This window comes from Equus quagga, chromosome 1, assembly GCF_021613505.1.
Source record: "Equus quagga isolate Etosha38 chromosome 1, UCLA_HA_Equagga_1.0, whole genome shotgun sequence".
NCBI classification, from domain to species: Eukaryota; Metazoa; Chordata; class Mammalia; order Perissodactyla; family Equidae; genus Equus; species Equus quagga.
In genome coordinates this window covers 141,074,086-141,099,538 of record NC_060267.1, presented here as the reverse complement: position 1 = coordinate 141,099,538, position 25,453 = coordinate 141,074,086, and the positions used below count along the sequence as shown (strand labels likewise).

At 35.7% G+C, this 25,453-nt stretch overlaps 1 protein-coding gene across 1 annotated transcript in view; it reads left to right on the top strand.

The window, feature by feature from the left end:
- The window catches only part of TOPAZ1 (testis and ovary specific TOPAZ 1), an 81,434-nt gene that overhangs the window by 41,111 nt on the left and 14,870 nt on the right, over window positions 1-25,453 (top strand). Inside the window, exons 12-16 of the mRNA XM_046653698.1 lie at window positions 478-593; window positions 16,905-16,971; window positions 18,538-18,712; window positions 19,411-19,511; window positions 21,861-22,026. Of these exons, the coding sequence (XP_046509654.1) occupies window positions 478-593; window positions 16,905-16,971; window positions 18,538-18,712; window positions 19,411-19,511; window positions 21,861-22,026 (625 nt within the window). The remainder of the gene's footprint in view (window positions 1-477; window positions 594-16,904; window positions 16,972-18,537; window positions 18,713-19,410; window positions 19,512-21,860; window positions 22,027-25,453) is intronic.

The following is a 25,453-nucleotide window of genomic DNA, read 5'->3' as shown; positions in this document are numbered from 1 at the left end:
CAGTGAATACCTCTAGTTCCACATTACAAAACTTGACAGAATTACTTGCCTGGAAATGTTTTGAATCAGAAATTACTGATCCCCCATAGTAGTTGTAGAAAACGTCAGTTTGATACTTCTCAGGAACTTTATAATGAGGGATAAGGTATAAGCACCAGTGCTATGCTGAAAGACAGAAGGAGTACCAAATGAGAGTACAAGTGATAAAGTAGTTGGGATATTTTGGAGAACAGGAAGGATATTCACATTTTGAATTCAAAGTTGTTCTCTTTATTTTAACTGTAAATTCTTTAAGTAGGATGTCTTACTGTGCTTCTCAAATATTTGAAAAAAATATGCTTCAAATTTTTTTTAATGAATTTTAATTCTGCTTGTCTTTACATTTCACTTCTTCCATCAGTCTCTTAGTTTCACACACACTGGTTTTCAGCTGTTTCATATTTTTTTAAGAGTGACTCCTTTTTTTTTTTCCTACAGCTTGTTGAAGCTGGGATGGTGCTTGACCCAGAACATTTTAACTATATTGTTAAGCTCTTAAACCAAGTACAAGCTTCCAAACAAGAAATAACTGCAGTTCTGGAAATGAAATCCAGGTAAGAAAAATCAGTATAATTAAGGCTCTGTATGTATTTGGTGAGGACTTATAAAGGATGAGGCAAAGCACTTATCCCTGTTCACATGTCCAGACATGTAGACAGTTGCTCACCATAAGCTCTTCTCCCATCTCTGGCTGTGTCCTAGTTACATTGTCATTCGTCAGGCTGCCTCTAGCCAGCCCTCCTGGACGGCCTCACCAAATCTCTTGGTACCTGATTTCACCTTAGTCCCCGGCACATCAACTGTAAAAGAAATCTCTTGTATCCTCTGTTTCACAACTTACTTAGTTTCACTAAATATACTCTCTTATATGTGTATAAATTACCTAAATCTTTTTTCTCTTTCACTCACTTCTTGTCATGTTAGCTAAATGAAATATTTAATATCTCTCCTTCATTCTTTCTCTCACTTGTTCACTTCCTCTGTTCAGTTTCTGGGCCTCCAAAGGTCTCTTTTCAAAAACCTATGATAATTTTAAGAGTAGTACCATAATATACCTATGTTGAGAAAAGGAAAAGGCATGAGTTTTACAAAAATTTTATTAAACTATTAAATACATAGAGAAAAGTATACAAATTATAAGTATTTAAATGAACCATAACTTTTTAATGAAATCATATTTGATAAAGTACAAGTGGTATCAACCACCAAAGCCCTTGCAAATGCCTAGAAAGCTCCATCAGAGAGCTTCCATAGCTGTTATTTCATTTTTCATTTTCCTCTAATACAGAGGTTTCCGAACTTTCTTGGTTTGCAGTCTCCATGGACCAAAAGAAATACATTAACAGTCCCATTTATTAACTAGTTAGGTCCAAACAGGTTAATAGTAGTAATTTGACAGTGTCTGACAGGAGCTGCTTGACAATTTAAAACAGGCTTGGGCCCTGTGAGTTTGCTCGAGTGCCCTGGATGCATGGCACACTTAGGGAATTGCAGTAGTTCTACTAAGTAATACTACTTCCCTCCAAGCACCAGCATTGAAGGTACATTTGAGTTCTTAGAGTTCTATGATTTTTTTCATTTCTTTAATTACCGATAATTAATATTTATGTTGTCTATGAAAATTATGACACTATTTAGATTAAATAGATTGTTGGGACTACCTAGGAAATAAGTTTTTGTGAGAAAAATGCAGTTTGTCTAGCATAGAGTTCTGGGATATGATCCATATATAAACAGGGTGTGTGGATATTTTCTTCCAAACATTGTCATTTTTCTCTTGAGCCATATGCTAAAAACTTCACATTTTGGGCAGTGGCAGCTATGGCAGAGTGCTCAAATGGGCAGCAGGTGTTAGTCCCCTGCCATATTCAGTAGCACCTGGCACAGGAAAGTGTATGCATCCAGGTTCAAGAGGAGCAACAGTGCCCTTGTGCCCAGGACAGCTGCACAACTCCACCCTTCATGCAATGACTGGGAAAAGGATCTCTTGGCATAGGAAGACTCTGGAACAAACCAGCCTTGGTTTTCAAATTTTCAAAGTGACACAATCACGCAAATATTTTTACAGTTCATTTTGTAGCCCCTGATTTTGAAAATTGTATCTTTATACATTCTGCACCTTCCTGTGCTCCTGCTTCAAAATAATTACCTAGTATTTTTTAAGAAGTATTAACATTGGTGACCTATTTGACGAAGGAGAGAATAAGAAAGTGTGGGTAACTAAGGGGTGTGGATTGTGGTTGGGGATATGGACCTGGCCTCAAGGCAGAAGGAAAAGAAATTTAGTATTTATTATTTTATATTTGAATTTTCCTGATACTCTTTGAAATAATGACCCTTTTCTGGACTAAGGAAATGAGTTTTAATGGACAACTCATACTTTGATTTTGATTATAGTTTTTAATCAGGTAGTTTTTAGTTCGTTTGAAAGGCTTTCACTCTCAGTAGATAAAGCTGCAACAAATAATTCTAAGAGTTATATTCAATTCAGGACATCAGTGAGAATTTAGGTGTATCTGTAATCTAGGAAATTTGTTAACATACATTTAATGACAAGAAATTTTTTATTTTGAAATTTTAAATTTACAGAAATGTTGCAAAAATTAGTATAGAGAATTCCCATGTACCCTTCATCTAGCTTTCTTCTGTGTTAACATCCTACATAATAATAATGCAGTTATCAAAACCAGGAAATTAGCTTTGATACGAATCTATTAACTAACTACAGATCTCAGTGCATCATAGTAGGGGGTACATGGTGTTAGTATATCTTATTACTGGTTAAATTAATCTTGATCACTTAGTTAAAAATGTTATCTGCCAGGTTTCTACAATGTAAAGTTACTGTTTCTCTCTTTGTAATTAATAAATATCTTTAGAATATATCTAGAGACTTTAGCATTATGCATTCTCCTGTTTCTCCTCAAACCTTCACGTTAGTTATAGTATTCATCAGTAACTCTGTCCTGCAAGCTACGACTGTGGTATTTGCTCAGCAGTGAATTTGTATTTTCTACATTTATTAATTGCAATTCTTCAGTAAAGAAGAGCTGTCCTTCTCCTCCGTTGACTTAATTATTTATGTCAATATGAACTCATGGGTGTTTATTTTATTCTATGGCTTATACATAACCTAATACTACCATTATTAATTTTGTTAGTCAGATTGTTCCAGATCTGACCTTTCAGAATTCCTTCAGGTTGGTTCTTACATCCTTTCATCATGTTCTCTTCATTTTTCTACCACTGTCTTATTTTTTGGAGGCACAAAGTTGTTTAAGTCTCATCTTCTGTTTTCCGTGCTGCAACACGAGCAACAGCCACTTCTCCAAGGAGCTCTGGCTTCTTTTATTGGAGAATGGTATCTAAAAATCAAGATCTGAATATGCTCTTTGCTGCTGGAGGGTCATTACAGCCAGGGCTTCTCAGTGGACAGGGCTAGGAAATATGTATATTATATATGTGTATGAAAAGAGATAAATAAAATATATATGTATAGGAAATATATGTATACAAAATGCAAATACACACACAAAAATATATTTATTTCTCTGTTTGTATGTATATTAAAAGTGCCTGAGTTCGTAGTGATAGCTTGATTCTAATCCAAGACCACAGGTTCATTTTAGCCTTCTCTTTTTCTTATTTATAAGTTCTTTCTCTAACAGTGAGAAACCTGACTCTCATTATCTACAATATGTATACTCATTTATTCAATCCTACTACCCATATAAAGTAGTTTCAGAACTGCTAACCCATACCCCTATGGAAAAAATTAATCAAGTACAGTAATAGTATAAAGTTATTTTTTTCTTTAGCTTTACAGTATCCAGGCAAAATACTGTTTTCTAAGTTACTTAGTTTATTTCCTTTTTTTTCTCCCACTCCCATTCAGTGTAGTTATTTATTTATAGAACATTTAGGTTTTTGTTTTTGTTTTTTTTTAAGATTGGCACCTGAGCTAACAACTTTTGCCAATCTTCTTTTTTTTTTTTTTTTTGCTTTTTTCTCCCCAAATACCCCCAGTACATAGTTGTATATATTTTTAGTTGTGGGTCCTTCTAGTTGTGGCATGTGGGATGCCACCTCAACATGGCCTGATGAGCAGTGCCATGTCCACACCCAGGATCCCAACTGGCGAAATCCTGGGCCGCCAAAGCAGAGTACATGAACTTAACCGCTCAACCACGGGGCTGGCCCCAAACATTTAGGTTTATTTGTTACTGTTTGTATTATATTTTTAGTTCCCCACGTCCTAGTTGGTTTTAATTATTTATTTAGGGAGGTATATGAAACATTATTGTTTGTTCTAAGAGTCAAAGCTGTACTAAAAGATTTGCAATGAAAATCGTTACTCCTCCTTATCCCTACTCCCCTATTTCCATTCCCTCCTTCTTTCTACCCCTTTTCCACCTACACACTAGAGGTAACCAGTCTTTTAGTTTCTGGTTTCTGCTTCTTACGAGCAGATATATAATTTTTCTTATAGTTACTTCTTTCTTACATAAATGTAACTTACAATAAGTACTCTTTTCAACTTTGCTTTATTCATTCAAACAGTATATCCTGGAAGTCAGTCTAAATCAGTTCATAGAGAAATCATCATTCATTTTTATAACTGCAAAGTACTCCAGTGTGTGGATGTACTATAGGTTTTTCAACCAATGCATGATTATTTAAGTTGTCCCTAATATTTTGCAATAAAAACAATGCCACAATGAATAACCTTGGGTATATGTATTTTTGTATTGTTGGAGGCATATTTTCACGGTTCATTTCTAGAATGGGATTGCTAGGTCAAAAGGTAAGGACACTAGAGCAAACACTAAAAAAAACTATCCAGGGGCTGGCCCACTGGCATAGTGGTTAAGTTCGTGCACTCTGCTTCGGCAGCCCAGGGTTCGCAGGTTAGGATCCCAGGCACAGAACCACACACCACTCATCATGCCAGGGTGTGGCAGCATCCCACATACAAAATAGAGGAAGATTGGCACACTTGCTACCTGAGGGACAATCTTCCTCACCAAAAATTAAAATTAAAAAAATTATACAAAGAGTGATACTCAAGATACTATAGGTAATCAAAATGGAATTCTAAAAACGTTCACGTTACCCCAAAGGAAGATAAAGAAGGTGAAAGAGAAGAAATAAACAGAAAACAGATAATAAAATGGCAGATTTAATCCCTAACATATCAATAATTACTTTAAATATAAATGTTCTAATTACAATAATTAGAGGACAGTAATTGGCAGAGTGGCTCTAAAAGCATGATCTAACTATATAATCTCTACAAGAAATTCACATCTAATATAAAGTTGTAGGTAGGTTGAAAGTCAAAGGATGGAAAACAATATACCATGCAAATGTTAATTTTAAAAGATCATGGGTGAGTATATTACTATCAGGTAAAGTACACTGCAGAGCAAAGAAAATTACCAAGGACAAAGAGAAACATTGCATAATGATAAAATGGTTAATACACCAAGAAGACTTCGCAATCCTAAATGTGTTTGTACCATAGAGCAGAGCTTCAAAATATGTGAAGCAAAACTGATAGAACTGAAAGGATAAAATAGACAAATCGATAACTATAGTTGAGGACTCTATAAAATCAAATCACAGAGGAAGATAGCAAGAGAGGAAGAAGGGAACAAAGGAACTATAAAATAGCCAAAACCCAATTAACAAAATGGCACTAGTAAATCCTTGCCTATCAGGTATTACTTTAAATGTAAATAGATTAAATTCTCCAATCAAAAGACATAGAGTGACTGAATGGATAAAAAATAAGACCCAGCTGTATGCTGCCTACAAGAGATTCACTTCTGCTGTAAGGACACACATAGCCTGAAAGTGAGAGGATAGAAAAAGGTATTCCCTGCAAATGGAAACCAAAAGAGGGCAAGCTATAACGCTATCAGGAAAACTAGAGAAATAAGAGACAAAGAAGGTCATTATATAATGATTAGGCAATTCATCAAGAGGATATAACAATTATAAGTATATTTGCACCCAATATCAGAACAGGTAGATATATACAGCAAATATTAACAGATCTGATGGGAGAAATAGACAGCAATATAATAAAAGTAGGGGACTTCAATATCCCATTTTCAGCAATGGATATATCATCTAGACAGAAAATCAATAAGGAACCATTGGACTTGAATTACACTTTAGACTAAATGGACCTAACAGACATACACAAAACAGCTCCATCCAACAGCAGCAGAATACACATTCTTGTCAGGCACACTCGGAACATTTTCAGAATAGATCATATGTTAGGTCACAAAACAAGTTAAATTTAAAAGATTGAAATCATATCAAGTATCTTTTTTTTTTCTCTGCTTTATCTCCCCAAACCCCCCCTGTACATAGTTGTATATCTTAGTTGCAGGTCCTTCTAGTTGTGGGATGTGGGACGCCGCCTCAATGTGGCCTGACAAGCCGTGCCATGTCCGCGCCCAGGATCCGAACCCTGGGTCGCCGCAGTGGAGCGTGCGAACTTAACCACTCGGCCACCGAGCCAGCCCCTCAGGTATCTTTTTTGATCATAATGATATGAAACTAGAAATCAGTAACAGGAGGAAAGCTGTGGAAAATCCACAAATATGGGGAAATTAAGCAATGTAGTCCTGAACAACCAATGGGTCAAAGAAGAAATCAAAAGAGAAATCAAAAAATATCATGAACAAACAAAAATGAAAACACAGTGTACACAGAATTTATGGGATATGGCAAAAGCAGTTTTAAGAGGGATGCTACTAGTGATAAATACCTATGTTAAGAAAAGATAAAGATCTAACTGTATGTACTTCTCATACGTAAAACAACCTAACTGTACATACATCTCAAGGAACTAGAAAAAGAATAAGAAACTAAGCTCAGTATTAACAGAAAGAAGGAAATAACAAAGATCAGAACAGAAATAAATAGAGGCTAGAAAAACAATAGAAGAGATGAATGAAACCAAGAGTTGGTTTTGAAAAGATAAACAAAATTGACAAACTTTTAGGTAGACTAAGAAGAAAAGAAAGAAGGCTGAAATAAAATCAGAAATGAAAGAGGAGACATTACAACTGATAGCATGGAAATAAAAAGGATTGTAAGAGACTACTATGAACAATTATATGCCAACCGTTTGGACAGTCTAGAAGAATTGGATAAATTCCTGGAAACATATAACTTACCAAGTCTTAATAATGAAGAAATAGAACATTTGAATAGACCGCATATGACTAAGGAGATTGAGTCAGTAGTCAGAAATCTCCCAACATGGTGGCCAGCCTCGTGGTACAGTGGTTAAAGTTGCACACGCTCCACTTTGGTGGCCTGGATTTGCAGGTTCAGATCCTGGGCGCAGACCTACTCTACTCATCAGCCATGCTGCAGAGGCGTCTCACATAGAAAATAGAGGAGGTTTGGCACAGATGTTAGCTCAGGGTAAGTCTTCCTCACAAAAAAAAACACAAAAACTCCCAACAAAGAAAAGCCCAAGACCAGATGGCTTCACTGCTGAATTCTACCAGACAGTTTAAAAAGAATTAATACCAATCCTTCTCAAACTCTTCCAAAAAATTGAAGCGGAAGGGACACTTCCAAACCCATTTTACAAGTCCAGCATTACCCTGATACCAAAATCAAACAAGGACACTACAAGAAATGAAAATTACAGGCCAATATTCCTGATGAACATAGATGCAAAAATCCTGAACAAAATATTAGCAAACTGAATTCAACAGTAGATCATCTGCCAGGATCAAGTGGGATTTATCCCTGGCGTGCAAGAATGGTTCAACATGTACAAATCAGTAAATATGGTGTACCCCTTTAACAGAATGAAGGCTAAATATCATATGATCCTCTCAATAGATGCAGATAAAGTGTTTGACAAAACTCAGCATCCTTTTGTGATAAAGATTCTCAACATATTAGGTATAGAAGGAATGCAAGCCAACAGTGACATCATACTTAACAGTAAAAAGCTGAAAGTTTTTCCTCGAAGATCAAGAACAAGGAAAGCATCCCTACACTCACCACTTCTGTTCAACACAGTGCTGGAAGTCCTAGCCAGAGCAGTTAGGGAAGAAAAAGAAAGAAAACACATCCAAATCAGAAAGGAAGAAGTAACATTGTCTCTGTTTGCAGATGACGTAATCATATATATAGAAAACCCTAAAGACTCCACCAAAAAGTGTTACAGCTGATAAATGCATTAGGTACAGTTGCAGGATACAATATTAACACAAAAATCAATTGCATTTCTATGCACTAACAATGAAGTATTCAAAAAAGAAAAAAAGAAACTCATTTAAAATAGCATCAAAGAGATAAAATACTTAGGAATAAATTTGACTAAGGAGATGATAGATCAGCACACTAAAAACCATAAAACATTGATAAAAAGAAATTGAAGAAAACACAAATAAGTGGAAAGATATCCTCTGTTGATGGGATTCGAAGAATTAATATCACTAAAATGTCCTTGCTACCCAAAACAATCTATAGGTTCAGTTCAATCCCTATCAAAATTCTAATAACATTTTTCACAGAAATAGAAAAAACAATATTAAAATTCATATGGAACTACAAAATACACTGAATGTCAGCTAAAGCTATCTTGAGCAAGAAGAACAAAGCTGGATGTGGTGTATATGTACAATGGAGTATTATTCAGCCTTTAAAAATAAGGAAATCTTGCCATTTGCAACAACACAGATTAACCTGGAGGACATTATGCTAAGTGAAATAAGGCAGACACAGAAAGACAAATCTGCAAGAGCTCACTCATATGCAGTCTAAAAACATCTAATTCAGTAACAGATTAGAATGGTGGTTACCAGGGGCTGAGCAGTGGGGCAAATGGGGATATATTGGTCAAAGGGTGCAAACTTGCAGCTATAAGATGAGTGAGTTCTGAAGACCTATTTTACAGCATGATGACAATAGTTAATAATAACATATTGTGTACTCGAAATTTCCTGAGAGTAGATCTCTACTTAAGATCTTTCTCACCACAAAATAAAGGGTAACTAGGTGAGGTGATAGATATACTAATTAGTTTGATTGTGGTGATTATTTCACAATGTATACATATATTAAAGCATGTTGTATATCTTAAATATATACAATATTTCTTTGTCAGTCATACCCCAATATAGCTGGGGAAAAAAGTGTCATCACCAAATCATTTGGGATGCAGCAAAAACAGTCCTAAGAGGGAAATTCATCGCAATACAGCCTCACCTCACTAAACAAGAAAAAGCTCACATAAGCAACCTCAAATGACACCTAACAGAACTAGAAAAAGAAGAACAAACAAAGCCCAGAGTCAGTAGAAGGAGGGAAATAATAAAAATAAGAGCAGAAATAAACGATATTGAAACAAAAAAGACAGTAGAAAGGATCAATGAAACAAAGAGTTGGTTCTTCAAAAAAATTAACAAAATCGACAAACCTTTAGCCAGACTCACCAAGAAAAGAAGAGAGAAATCTCAAATAAATAAAATTAGGAATGAGAGAGGAGAAATCACAACAGATACCAATGAAATACAAGGGATCATAAGAGAATACTATGAAAAACTATATGCCAACAAATTGAACAACCTGGAAGAAATGGACAACTTCCTAGACTCCTACAACCTCCCCAAACTGAATCAGGAAGAAATGGAGAATCTGAATAGGCCAATCACAAGTAAGGAAATAGAAACAGTAATCAAAAACCTCCCCAAAAATAAGAGTCCAGGACCAGACGGCTTCTCTGGAGAATTCTGCCAAACGTTCAAAGAAGACTTAATACCTATTCTTCTCAAACTGTTCCAGAAAATTGAGGAAGATGGAGTACTCCCTAACACATTCTATGAAGCCAACATCACTCTGATCCCCAAACCTGACAAGGACAACACAAAGAAGGAGAACTACAGGCCGATATCACTGATGAACATAGATGCAAAAATCCTCAACAAAATTCTGGCAAACCGAATACAGCAATACATCAAAAAGATTATACACCATGATCAAGTGGGATTTATACCAGGGACACAGGGATGGTTCAACATCCACAAGTCAATCAACGTGATACACTACATCAACAAAATGAAAAACAAAAACCACGTGATCATCTCAATAGATGCAGAGAAAGCATTCGACAAGATCCTACACCCATTTATGATAAAAACCCTCAATAAAATGGGTATAGAAGGAAAGTACCTCAACATAATAAAGCCCATATATGACAAACCCACAGCCAACATCATACTCAATGGACACAAACTGAAAGCCATCCCTCTGAGGACAGGAACAAGACAAGGGTGCCCACTTTCACCACTCCTATTCAACATAGTACTGGAGGTGTTGGCCAGAGCAATTCAGCAGGAAAAAGAAATAAAAGGAATCCAAATAGGTAATGAAGAAGTAAAACTCTCAGATGACATGATCTTATATATAGAAAACCCCAAAGAATCCATAGAAAAACTATTAGAAATAATCAACAACTACAGCAAAGTAGCAGGGTATAAAATCAACATACATAAATCAGTAGCATTTCTATACACTAACAATGAACTAACAGAAAAAGAACTCAAGAACTCGATCCCATTCACAATCGCAACGAAAAGAATAAAATACCTTGGGGTAAACTTAACCAAGGAAGTGAAGGATCTATACAATGAAAACTACAAGACTTTCTTGAAAGAAATTGACGACGACATAAAGAGATGGAAAGACGTTCCATGCACGTGGATTGGAAGAATAAACATAGTTAAAATGTCCATGCTACCTAAAGCAATCTACAGATTCAATGCTATCCCAAGCAGAATCCCAAGAACATCTTCACAGAAATTGAACAAAGAATCCTAAAATTCATATGGGGCAAGAAAAGACCCCAAATTGCTAAAGCAATCCTGAGCAAGGCAAACAAAGCCGGCGGAGTCACAATCCCCGATTTCAAAACATACTACAAAGCTACAGTGATCAAAATAGCATGGTACTGGTACAAAAACAGGTCCACAGATCAATGGAACAGAATTTGAAAGCCCAGAGATAAAACCACACATCTATGGACAGCTAATCTTCGACAAAGGAGCAGAGGGCCTACGATGGAGAAAAGAAAGTCTCTTCAACAAATGGTGCTGGGAAAACTGGACAGCCACATGCAAAAGATTGAAAATTGACCATTCTTTTTCACCACACACCAAAATAAACTCAAAATGGATCACAGACCTAAAGATTAGGCTGGAAACAATAAGTCTTCCAGAAGAGAATATAGGCAGTACACTCTTTGACATCAGTTTCAAAAGAATCTTTTCGGACACTATAACTCCTCAGTTAAGGGAAACAATAGAAAGAATAAACAAATGGGACTTCATCAGACTAAAGAGCTTCTTCAAGGCAAGGGAAAACAGGATTGAAACAAAAAAACAGCTCACTAATTGGGAAAAAATATTTACAAGCCACTTATCCGACAAAGGGTTAATCTCCATAATATACAAAGAACTCACATGGCTTAACAACAAAAAAACAAACAACCCAATCAAAAAATGGGCAGAGGACATGAACATACATTTCTCAAAAGAAGATATAAATATGGCCAATAGACACATGAAAAGATGTTCATCATCGCTAATCATCAGGGAAATGCATATCAAAACTACCCTAAGATATCATCTTGCACCCGTTAGATTGGCAAAAACATCCAAAACCAAGAGCGACAAATGTTGGAGAGGTTGTGGAGAAAAAGGAACCCTCATACACTGTTGGTGGGAATGCAAACTGCTACAGCCACTATGGAAAACAGTATGGAGATTTCTCAAAAAGTTAAAAATAGAAATACCCTATGACCCAGCCATCCCATTACTGGGTATCTATCCTAAGAAACTGAAATCAGAAGTCCCAAGAGTCCCTTGCACCTCTATGTTCATCGTGGCATTATTTACAATAGCCAAGACGTGGAACCAACCTACATGCCCAGAAACTGATGATTGGATAAAGAAGATATGGTATATATACACAATGGAATACTACTCAGCCATAAAAAAAGACAAAATTGGCCCATTTGCAGCAACGTGGATGGACCTGGAGGGTATTATGTTAAGCGAAATAAGCCAGTCAGAGAAAGACGAACTCTATATGACTCCACTCATAGGTGGAAGTTAACATATTGACAAGGAGATCTGATCGGTGGTTACCAGGGAAAAGGGGGGGTGGGGGGAGGGCACAAAGGGGGAAGAGGTGTACCCACAACATGACTAACAATAATGTACAACTGAAATCTCACAAGGTTGTAATCTATCATAACATTAATAAAAAAAAAAAGTGTCATCACCAGAGCTGGCAAGGATGTGGAGAGTAGATCATACATTGTTCATGGGAATATAAAATGTTACAGCCACTCTGGAGAGCAGTTTGGTTGTTTCTTTAAAAACCAAATATGCAAATACTAAATGCAGCTGTTGAACTACGGGGCATTTGTCCTAGAGAAATGAAAACTTTGGCTTACAAAAAAACTTGTGCACGAATGTTCATAGCAGCTTTAATTGTAATAACCAAAAACTGGAAAAAAAACCCAGATGGTCTTCAATGGGTGAATGAGTAAACTGTGGTACGTCCATACCAAGGAATACTACTCAGCAATAAAAATCCAAAGACTATTGAAACATGAAACAGGTTGAATGATCTAACAGGAATTGTGCTGGATTTAAAAATCTAGTCTCAAAGGCCACATGCTGCACAGTTCCATTTATATAACATTCTCAAAATGACAAAACTGTAGATGTGGAGAACTGATTGGTGGTTGACAGGGGAGGGGACGGGTTGGGGGATGTGTATAAGGGATAGCATGAGGAAGTCCCTTTGTGGTGATGGAACAGTTCTGTATCTTTATTGTGGTGATGGTTATACAAAGGTTATATAAATTATATATATGGGATAAATATATATGTATGTATATAAATATATACGTGGGATAAAATTGCATAGAACTACATACACGTACACAAATGAATGCATGTAAAAGGTGATGGAAACTGAATAATATCTGTAGTCTAGTTAACAGTATTGTACCAATATCAGTTTCCTGGTTTTGATGTACTATAATTATATAAGATGTCATCATTGGAAGAAGCTGGATGAAGGGTGCACAGGAGTGTGTAATATTTTTGCAATTTCCTGTGAGTCTATAATAAAAGTACATGTGTTAGATATTGCCAAATTTCCCTCCAGAAGGGCTGCACCAGTTTGTATTTCCACCAGAAATATATGAGACTGCCCGTTTCAGCACAGCTTTGCCAACATAATGTGTTCTCATACTTTTTAATCTTTTCTAATCTATTAGGGAATAAATGGTGTTTTTGTGTTCCTTTAATTTGCATTTCCTTCATTATAAATGAATTTGAACATTTTCTTTTCATATATTTGAGAACCATTTTTACAACTTTTGTTGTGAATTGTCTGTTTATATCTTTTTCCCATTTTTCTATTGTTTTTAGTTCTTTGTTCCTTAAGTTTTAAGAGTTCTTAATATATTATGAGTATTAGGCCTTCGTCTGTAATAGATATTGCAAATATGTTTTTCTAGTTTGTCAGTTATCTTTTGAATTTGTTTATGGTGTTTTTTGCCATGCAAAAACTTCTTTTTATGTAACCTAATGTATCAATCTTTTTTATTGCCTCAGTTTTGAGTCATCATTGTTTTTTATCGCATCTGGATTTTAAGTCATAATTTCCCTACACCAAGGTTTTAGAGAAATTTACCCATGTTTTCTTCTGTTTCATTTTTCAGTTAGGTTCCTAATATATTTGGAGTTTATTCTTGTGTCTGGTGTGAGATATGGATCTAATTTTATCTTTTTTGCAATGGTTGTTTAATTTTCCCAGCACCATTTATTAAAAAGTCCATCTTTACCTCCAGTGATTTGAGATGCCACCTTTATCGTATATAGACATACCTCGGAGATATTGCAGGTTTAGTTCCAAACCACTGCGATAAAGGGAGTATCACAATAAAGCGAGTCACATGAGTTTTTTGGTTTCCCAGCACATATAAAAGTTTATACTGTGGTGTGTTAAGTATGCAATAAGATTATCTCTGAAAAAAAATGTACATACCTTAATTTAAAAATACTTTATTGCTAGAAAATGCTAACCATCATCTGAGCCTTCAGCAAGTCATAATCTTTTTTGCTGGTGGAGGGTCTTGTAAAAAATGCACTATCTGAAGCACAATAAAGCAAAGCACAATAAACGAGGTATGCCATACTAAATTTCGTATCTACTTGGGTCTGTTTCTACACTTTGTGTTCTATTCCCCAGAACTATTTGTGTATCCCTGCACCAGTACCACACTATTTTAATTATAGAGGCTCTAGTAGTGTGTTTTAATATTTAGTAGGGATAATCCCCCACGAAGTTTTTCTTTTCAGTGTTTTTCTGGCTATTCTTGCATGTATGCTTTACCATATGAACTTTAGTATCAGCTTCCTAACTCCATATAGTAGCTTGTTGGTATTGTTCTTGGAATTGCATTAAATTTATGAATTAACTTAGCAAGAACTGACATCTTTAGGGCCAGCCCCATGGCTGAGCAGTTGAGTTCGCGCGCTCCACTTCAGTGGCCCAGTGTTCGCCAGTTCGGATCCTGGGCGCGGACCTGGCATCACTCATCAAGCCATGCTGAGGCAGCATCCCACATAGACAAACTAGAAGCACCTGCAACTAGGATATACAACTATGTACTGAGGGGCTTTGGGGAGGGAAAAAAAAAAAAGAACTGACATCTTTATGCTCTTGAGTTGTCCTATTCAGGGAATGTCTTTCTGTTTATTTAAATTTACTTTTGTGTCTTTCAGGAGTGTTTTAGAATTTTCCTCATATAAGTATTTAATTTTTGTTGCTATTGTAAGTGAAGTTTTCTGTACCACTAGGTACTCTATTTCTTTATTTTTTCTATATATAAAGGATATAGACGTTTGTTTATAAGTGATATGTTCTGTTACTTTACTCTGAAGTCTTTATTATTTGAGTTAGTTTCATCCTGAATCTGAGGGGTTTTCCAGATATACTATCATATCATCTGCAGATAGAATTTTACTTCTTCTTTACCTTTATTATGCCTCTGAGTGATCTGTCTTTTCTAATGTCATTGGCTCATACCTCTGGTACAGTGTTGAATAATACTGGATATAGTGGACATCCTTCCATTGTTCCTCATCTTAGTGGAAATATCTCTAGAATTTTCTCATTAGATACAATGGTGACTTTAGGACTAAGGTTTATATATTTAACCACTTTAAGAAAGTATCCGTCAGTTCCTGTATTCCTTTTTGTTTTTTAAAGATTGGCACCTGAGCTAACATCTGTTACCAATCTTTTTTGTTTCTTCTCCCCAAAGCCCCCCAGTACATAGTTGTACATTCTAGTTGTAGGTCCTTCTGGCTCTGCTATGTGGGATGCTTCCTCAGCATGGCTTGATGAGTGGTGCTAGGTCCACGCCCAGGATCCGAACTGGCCAAACCCTGGGACACCAAAGCAGAGCGTGTGAACTCAACCACTCGGCCATGGGGCTGGCCTCAGTTCTTATATTCTTAAATGAATTAATGTTGAATTTTATCAAAGGCTTTTTTAGTATCTATGGAAATAATCATGATTTTTTTTCTTTAGATCTGGTAATATGATGTATGATATTGATGCCTTTTCTAATATTGAACTTACCTTGCATTCTTGAAATAAATACCACTTTATCATGATATATCATTTTTTTAAGGTGGTCTTGGATTCTACTTGTCAATATAATTTTTAAATTTCTTTTTGTGGTAAAGTATGTATAATATAAAATTTACCATCTTAATCCATTTTAAGTGTACAATTCAGTGGTATTAAATACATTCACATTGTTGTGCAACTGTCACTCCATCCATCCCCATAACTCTTTTCATCTTGTAAAACAGATGTTTGTTAGTATTTTATCCAGTTTTTTGCATTACCATTATGAGTGATATTGTTCTGTGATTTTCTTTCTTTGTCCTGTCTTTATCTGGTTTAGGTATTAATGTTATACTTAACTTCATAAAAGGAATTAGGAAATATCCTTCCTTTTTAATGCTCTGAAATAATTTGTAGACAATTGGGACTAGTCACCAAAATTGACTCCAGAGTTGGCTATTATACAGTATTCCTAGTTAATGGCACCCTCTTCTCTCCCCTTTCTCTCCTTTCCTTCTTTCCAATTGCTAAAGGGTCCTTCTTTCATTTTTGTCTGTTTTTCTTCCCAGAGGCTATGCATTTCACAGCTTGCTTTCCTTAAATCACACAAACTTTTAAGTTCCTTCTGTGTGCTTTGTCTTCTGATCTACCTAGACGCTTTTTTTTAGTATTTTCAAACTTAGTGTGGACTTAGTCTTTGTGATGGTACTTTTTAAATCAATCTTAGGTCTCTCTGGTAATTTCCCTTTTCAGTTCTCCCCCCACACGATTTTTTGTTTTGTTTTTCTTTTGTCTGTCTTTTCTTGTCACAGATCTTTGTGGAGCAATGAGAGTGGAGTGGGAGCAGTAGCCATCAAGTGCTAGGATTTAATGTTTTTTCTCTTTTTATTCGCAATTATTTGAAGCTTTGGCATTCTCTGTCTTCAAATTAGGCTGAAGTTATGGTTTCATATGGAATTTTCTTTTTCCTTCTTGTTGCCTACGGTTTGGGTTAGAAATAGTGTGAGGTAGGTATCTATGCAGCTGCCATTTTCATCAGCTCTAACGAATATTACCACATTCCTTTTTCTCCAATCTCTCAGCTATAAACTATAGAACAAATGAGTTAGGAGCAGTGGTGACTTTTTGGAGGTGAACACATTAACCCTTTTCTGTTGTTAAAGGTTACAGATGAGGCGATTTAAAAAGAACTGGAAGTGTGATGTAGATTCAGCCTTGAACGAAATAGAGGTATGACACTTATTTTTTTAAATTAATTGCTGGGATCTCTGAAAAACAGTTACAACAAAGAAACTTTGAATAGTAACCCCATTTTAGGAAAAGTTTTAGAAATGTGGCTGTTAGACAAAGAAAATGCTCAAGAAAAAGAAGTTAATTTTTTTTAATATTTTGAAATGCAGACCTAATTTCTAGAGGTGTGGACTATTCTAGAAATAGCGAGAAATAATTGTTCAGTTTCAGAATTAACTTAGGTTAACTTATGTTTAATAAAAAATTAACTTATGTGGGGCTGGCCCCGTGGCCGAGTGGTTAAGTTCGCGCGCTCCGCTGCAGGCGGCCCAGTGTTTCATTAGTTGGAATCCTGGGCGCGGACATGGCTCGTCAGACCACGCTGAGGCAGCGTCCCACATACCACAACTAGAAGAACCCGCAACGAAGAATACACAACTATGTACCGGGGGGCTTTGGGGAGAAAAAGGAAAAAATAAAATCTTTAGAAAAAAAAAAAAATTAACTTATGTTTAATACTCTAAAGCTAAGCCTTTAGTTCTTGTCACTGGGCAGACTCAGTGCACAAGAAAGTTGGCTTTCTTGTCATGATCCATGGCTGACTGCAGTATGTGAAATGACATGGGAAAGTCAAGGTCAGCATGTACTTTCCAAGCAGTTAGAGTATAAGAAATAGAGGACTTGGTGAGAAAGATTCACCCTGAGCTAACATTCTTTGCCAGTCTTCCTCTTTTTTTTTTTTTTTTTTTTGCTTGAGAAAGATTAGCCCTGAGCTAACATCTGTGCCAGTCTTCCTCTATTTTGTATGTGGGACACCTCCACAGCATGGCTGATGAGTGAAGTAGGTTCACGCCTGGGATCCAAACCCACAAACCCAGGCCACAGAAGCCAAGGGCACAGAACTTTAACCGCTCAGCAATGGGGTCAGCTGCCAATTTTACTTTTTAATTTAAGATCATTTTTGTACTCATCTAGTAATTGTTGGTCTAGTCTTAATTAATGTTTATAATCTTGAAACAGTTTTTTTTGGTGTGGAAAACTATTTCTTAGTTCATAATAGAAAATCATAGGGAGATAGTAAGTTTACTGAAATGTAATTTGTAGCCCCTTTTGTAGAAGAAATGTAATACTCAAAAGGATATGCGGGCACCAAATCATAAATGGCCAAATAATAGTAAAATGCAATCTCTAAAAGTAATAAAATAGTGTACTTCTGTGGTGATAGCTCAAATCACACTGCTAATCATCTGTTTTCCATAAAATCTATCTCCACTGTCTAGTTCAGGTTTGAGGGTGACATCATTAAGTACTTTAGGAGCTAGATAATTACAACAAATGCACATTGCCATCTGGAACTTATAGAGGCTTTGCTATAGTCGGAAAAGGAAATTGTACAATAGCATGTTATTGATGTTGTAACCCTTGTCAGTAGGTTTATGAGATTTGCAGGGATTGTTATTAATTTCCCTATATCTAATATCTATATGTGCTTACCCCATAATATGTTTGCATAAATTACAGCTTTCTTTCTTCTTTGTTTTGTTTTGTTTTTAATAATTCTGATAGCATTGTAAAGAAAAAGGTGACTGGACAAAATTGGGAAATTTATACATTAATGTAAAAATGGGCTGTGAAAAACTTTCAGATTTCCAGAGATTTTGTGCTTGTATTGCTGAAACAGTAACAAAAGACTATAAAGAAGAGAGACCAGGTGTTCCATTTTGTGAATTTGCTGAAACAGGTAAAATTTCAGTGTTTTGGTCTGAGTTTTGTGTGTTATGGTGGTGCAATGTTCTTAACAGGAATGTAAAGCTGTTAGTGTTTTCCATGTTGGGAAGAAGTCAATAGTATTGCAGATTTCAGATACTTTTCCTTCTCTTTTTAAATTTTTCCATCTGTTTGTTGTTAAGTTACATTATAATGATATAAGATCAAGAATCGGTGTTTTAACATCAGATATTTCACATTGTTATTCTTCTTTTCATTCAGATTGGTAAAACTATTGCTAGCAAATTATACTTGAGCACCTGAATTTTTGAATCATTATTGTTACTATCTTCACTATTACAAGTCAACAAAATTCATATATTGTTGAGACTTTTTTTTAACATGAGCTCTTCACTATCACATTCTTTGTCAGGAGTCAGCAAACTTTTTCTTTAAAGGTCTAGATAGTAAATATTTTAGGTTTTGCACACATCACATATGATCTGTGTCACATAGTTTTCTCTTCTTTTCAAACAGTGCTTTAAAAATAGAAAAACTATTTTTAGCTCACAGACTATACAAAAACAGGCCACAGGCCAGATTTGGCCTGTAGGCTGTAGTTTGCTGACACCTGTTCTTTGTGGTAGTATCAATAATTCCATGTTAATTTGCCTTTCCCATCATTTTAAGTGACTGTTTCACTTTCTTCCATGTGCCTACTTTGTGTTCCAGTTAGCAAAGATCCACAAAATAGTGAAGTAGATAAAACTTTGCTGGGAAGAATCGGAATCAGTGCTATGTACTTCTATCACAAGCTGTTGCAGTGGTCCAAGGTACTTCATTAAATTTATGTTTTGGTTTGGGATAGAGTGTGTTAGTTTTAAAATTTTGAACAGAATATAGGTTAACCTTGCAAATTGGGAATTTTCTAATAATCGTTACAGTGACCCAATGAGTCCCAGAGTAGTAAGTGAATTATTAGGTGGTGTATTAGGCAAACATGGAAGGGAGGTGGCATGCGACTGAGTACTATGAAGAATCTCAGTATAGGGAACACTTAGGAGGCTGTGCTAAATGTCATATTTATTTGAAGCAACAGTCAATTCAGAATTTATTTTGCCAGCTCCTGAGTATTGGTAGCATTGTAATTTTGCAAGAGTTTGACACCTTTTGTGTGTGTGTGTGTGTGTGTGTGTGTGTGTGTGTGAGGAGGATTTGCCTTGAGCTAACATCTATTGCCAGTACTATTTTTTTTCCTTGAGGAAGATTAGCCCTGAGCTAACAACTGTGCCAGTCTTCCTCTACTTTGTATGTGGGATGCCTCCACAGCATGGCTGATGAGTGCAGTAGGTCCACACCGGGGATCCAAACCTGCGAACCTGGGCCACTGAAGCAGAGCATGTGGAACTTTAACCAGTTGGCCACAGGGCTGGCCCCAAGACATCTTATTTAAGATGAACCCAAGATAGTCACAATTATCAAAACTCCTTAAAAATCACCTCCTAGAATGCTCTGGAACATTGTATACCATATATCTTGATGTCTGCCTTTGAGGTTTAGCTCAACATAGAAGTGGTCTAGTGATTCTAGAACATATTGTACTGCCATTCTTTAGATTTCCCTGAGGTGGCAGGTAGAGTTATAGATTCAATAAAGTTAAGTAAAATAGAGGACAAGAAAATCCAAAATAGAGAGGAAGTGCTGAGGGATGGAATAACACAGAGAGTGGAACAGTTGAGAGTAAGGTCACTATTGAACCAACTAGTAAAATGTATCTTTTGTGACTTCCTTTTTTATAAAGAGGTTATTTCATAATTGAATGTGTTAGATAATATTTAAGTACATAGCCACCCATAAACATATAAAACTCATGATTTTTTTAAAAATTAAAACAATAACAACAGCAACAGAACTATTGTACAGAAGGTCTCCTGTCTCCAAGGTCTCCGAGAGATTTAGCAAATATTGTGTGGTAGGCCTGGGATGGGCAAAATGTACCTTGTCCCTGGTGTCACTAGCTAGCTGAAGATTGGTCATAGCATTAATTTCTTGGATATTTATGCTTGAGAGATTGAGGACTACATAGCAAGATGACCCTTTTTGAAAACTCAAACTGATTTTGCTGAAGTTTGAGTCTTTTTAAATTTTGTTGGGTTATTATTATTTCTCAAGAAGTTGATGAATTTGTGCCTGTATTTTAATTTAAAATTTTCACTATCTTATTTAGAACCAACATTTTATTTATTATCTGACTTAGTATGAATTTTTTTAATGAAACCTCTTGCCTTTTGAAACACAAAAGTAAAACCACTGAAATTAAACTAAAGCTATCCCATGAAAATGCGCTCACTTATGTAGTCCAATTGAAAGTACCTTGACATCATAATATGTATCTGAACCAAAATAGTACAGAATATAATATAAAACAAGAATCTGCAAACTGAGGGCCAGATCTGGCCATGGCCTGTTTTTGTACATCTCGAGAGCTAAGAATGTTTTTTACATTTTTAAGAGTTAGAAATTAAAAGATAACCACCAAAAAGAATGTGCAACTGACCAAATGTGACCTGCAAAGACTAAAGGATTTACAGTAGTGGCTGTTTGTAGGAAAAGGTTGCTGAACCCTCATATAAAATAATAATATATGTCCAATTTCTGATGTCCAGACTAGAGATAATCTTTATGTAGATTATGTGAAATAATTAGTCTATTGAATCAAGGAAACAATTTTCAACCAACAATTTATCTTCTTTTTTTTCCACTATCATTCTTTATCTAAATTTGGTAACAACTTGTCTTCATTTTCACTGTCTCTCCCTTCTGGATCTCAGGTTGACCAACAGAAGAAGTGCAAAAATTTGTAATCAGTAGTTTCCCACGCTAAGGCGTGAAATCCTTTGGCCACATGCAATCTTTAGGAGAAGCACAGCGTATAAAAGGAGAATTGCTGAAAGGGGGCCTGGCAGTGGGGGTGGTTATATGAGGCAAAGCCCTGCTTGCTCCACTTCCCTTCTGTCTTGGTAGTTGAGCAGGAAGGGGCTTAGGAGAGTGTCTTGGAGCAGTTTGAGAACCGTCAGTCTAGAATGATTCAGACTGGATTACTGGCTTCTATGTAATTATCTGTGACTTTGTAGTATCCTAAGTGATTGATTCTCAATTGATGTTCTTCATTTTTACTCTAGGGAAGGAAGGTCTTAGATAAACTGTATGAACTGAAAATACATTTTACAAGTTTAAAAGGACTTACAGGGCCTGAGAAGTTAGCACCAAGGTGTCAAATTGTGAATATTGCAGCAGAAATTTTTCTAAAAAGTGGAAGCCTAGATGGTGCCATTTGGGTATTAAGGGGTAAGTTCTAATATAAGCAAATATAAAATAATTTTGTTGTTACCAATTCTTGTCTATGTAATTACTTACCTTAAGTTGATATTGAATTATGGGTGATAATTTGGTCTAAGCCCTGGTGATCATGTGGGTAGGGAAAGGTGGTGGTTGTGTAAAATGAAAGGAGAAAGTTAATGTAGCTTTAAAGAAGAAATTGTATGAACCTTTGTTGAAAAGCTAGTTCTTATTTTGGCCTAGGCACCATCCTAAATGCTTTACCTGGATTATCTCAATTAATTTTCATAGAAACCCTATGAGTTTGGAATTATTACAGTCTTCATTTCATAGATAAAAACTGTTGTCGGAGACATTAAGCAACTTGCCCAAATGACATAACTAGTACAGAGTAGAAGCCAGATTTAAACCCAGACGGTCCAGCAGAGCCGAGGGAGCTCTATCTGAGCTGCTGCTATCTGAGACGGGGAAATCCTGACTGCACTCTGCATAACCTTGATCTTTGCATGTACAGGCAAATATGACTTCAAACCAAGACAAGTAAAGCTTACTTTCCCCAGTAAGCCAGTCCATCTAGCAGAAATTACAATGAAATTAAGCCAGCAGAAGCAACTAAGCATGAGGTAAATAAAAGTTTAGAGAGCACAGTAGTAGCACAGCACAGTATCTAACAGTAGCTCTGGCTACTTGGGCCATCAGGCAGATTTTATTTGATAAAATGGGAGAAGAATGAAGAAACCTCAAGAATCGCAGAGTTTTGGTGGGAAGATGGAATATATGCACAAGTGAAGCAAGTACATAACCTTTACACTAACACACAAACACATACTGGCACACGTACATATTCATATAGATATATAATACCTTGTATTTGTGCAATGCGGAGAGTTTATGGAATACGGAAGTGGTGAGTGGAAAAGGTTTTCGTCAACTTAACAAACATAGCCAATGAGGTTTGCTAAGTGGGGAAGAATAACCAAGAACAAAAATAGAAATTAACGAAATACAAGCCAGAGCTCACAGCTCTGTTAGCAAGAAATGCAGAGGTTAAAATAGTTGATAAAAATGGGCTTGAGTCATCTTAGGATAGGAGACTTCTGCCTAAAGTTTCTGGCAAAACTGGTCTTTCTCAAACTAGAGACTTGGGGAGAGTTTGTTGGAGGGGCGTGGAGTGGTCTCTGGAGATTTAAAATTTTTACCATTTTGATGTTTCAATTTTGAGATTATCTTTAAAAATTCTTTAAGTTATAAATACAGGATTCTCTTTTGCAGTGACTATTTCAGTTGTAATTCATTTTTATAAGTAAAATTTTATTTCTTCAAAAGAAGGGCTCACAGAAGTATGCTAAGTTCTCCCCAGACGTTTTTGTTCCCTAGCGAGTTCTGCAGTGAACAGCCATTCTCAAGAAAGGAAACACAAATGGCTCAGTCTCACCTGTAATAGGTATAATATGCTTTGCATGAGAGAAACAGGCATTCCTATACCTTGTCTTCAGGGGCTTTTTGGCAAAATATCTGTCAAAATTTAATAATGCATATTTCCTTTCATATTAACTCCATTTCTAGGAATTTCTCCTACAAATGCATTTATATTTATATACAAGAGTATGTGCTATAAGTTATCTGGAACCTTTTTTTTTTTTAATCATCAACAACGATAACAAAGCATTCCAGAGAACTTAAATGTCCATTAATGGAGTACCAATTAATTAAACTGTGTCATAGCTATGATGGAGTAACATGAGGCAGATCTACAGATAGTCATTTGGAATGATCTCCAGGATCTATTGCCAAGTAAAAAAAGGAATGTGTAGAACAGTGTATGCAGTATGCTACCATTTGTATAAAAAACAATAAAATGGAAATATACATATTTGCTTATATACTCAAAATATTTGTCAAAGGATGCAGAAGAAACTAGTAATAATGGTTGCTTCTGGGAAAAGGACTTGAGTTCTTGGAGTATAGAGATGAGAGGCAGATTAACTTTTTACATATGTTTTTTCTATATTTTTTCCCTTTTAGAAAAATGTGTGTTTATTAACTGCTAAACTTTTTAAAGAATGGGTTGCATACATTATTCATGTTTGAGAAATGCAGAATATTTTACACATTTTCGGTTTAGTGGGTGGCAGACTTTATAGTGAGAAGAAATCGATTGTTTTGGCTTTTCACTTTGACATTTAAAACTCTTTATCAGAACTAGTAACTTGTATCCTGGCAAATGAGCAACAAATTCCTGCCCTGCCTTCTCCCCTTACTAGCATTAAAAAAAGCCATAAACCATAATCGTGGTTTGGAGGCTGAAAAATAAGTGTCTTAACTCTGTAGAATATAAATTTTGTAAAAAAGTTATGCTATTTATTAAGAAACTGCCCTTGAACCTTAAAATAGCTTTTATTGCCTTTATATAAGGGATACATATTCATTATAGAGAAATAGGAAAATGTGGATAAGCAAAACTGATGATAAAAATTCCTTATTTAGTCACCCAGAAATGACTATTATCCACTTCAATATTACCATACAGACTCTTTTTTGTGCCTTGTGTTTTTTTCAGCGAACAGTCTTTCCATAGACATCTTTCTGTGAAAAGGAATATTTTTCTATAACATCACTTAATGGGCTGCATGGTTTTCCATCTTATGAATAAATAAATATAAATATATACCTATAAACATAGATACATAGATATAGCCACGAATCTACTTTTCTTCAAGTAGCTTGTTTTCAAATGTCTATAATAATTTTTGTGAGAAAATCCTAGAGAACTATCACATAGGTGTATCTTCTATACAGACATTGTCCTTTTAAGGATCACAGGTGCATCTAACTGTCCAGGTGTTAGTCAACAGTATCATGGTTTTTAGTTATCAGATAGACTGTTAGGTTCCACTTTATGCAAACGCTCATCTGGCTAGCCAGTACATTCCATTCCAGGTCTTATCTCTGTAAGTAGAATACAAAAGTACTCTTCACCTTCAGAAAGGTTGTACTAATCTTGGTCTTCTTACCAGTGTGTGAAGATGCCTGTTATGAAACACCCTTGCCAACATCAAATATTATTATTTTTCTTATCTCTTTGCTAGTTTGATAGGGCAAAAGTGATATTCACTGCTTTACGTTGCATTTAATTGCTTATTAGAAAATTTAACTACTTTATTTTCCATTTGTACTTAATCTTTTGTGAATTACCAGTTCACATTCTTTGTCTGTTTTCAAATTTTAACATTTCTGTTCATTATTGTTTAACAGTAATATGAGTATTCGCGTATACCAAGCATTGTGCTAAGTGTGTTACTTGTCTCATCTCATTTAATCAACACCAACCCTATGAGGTAGGTGATGATATCCCAAGATGAGGACACTGAGGTTCAGAGAAGATCACAAAGCAAATAAGTATGGGATGAAAATTTCATTCCAGGTCTGTCTGATT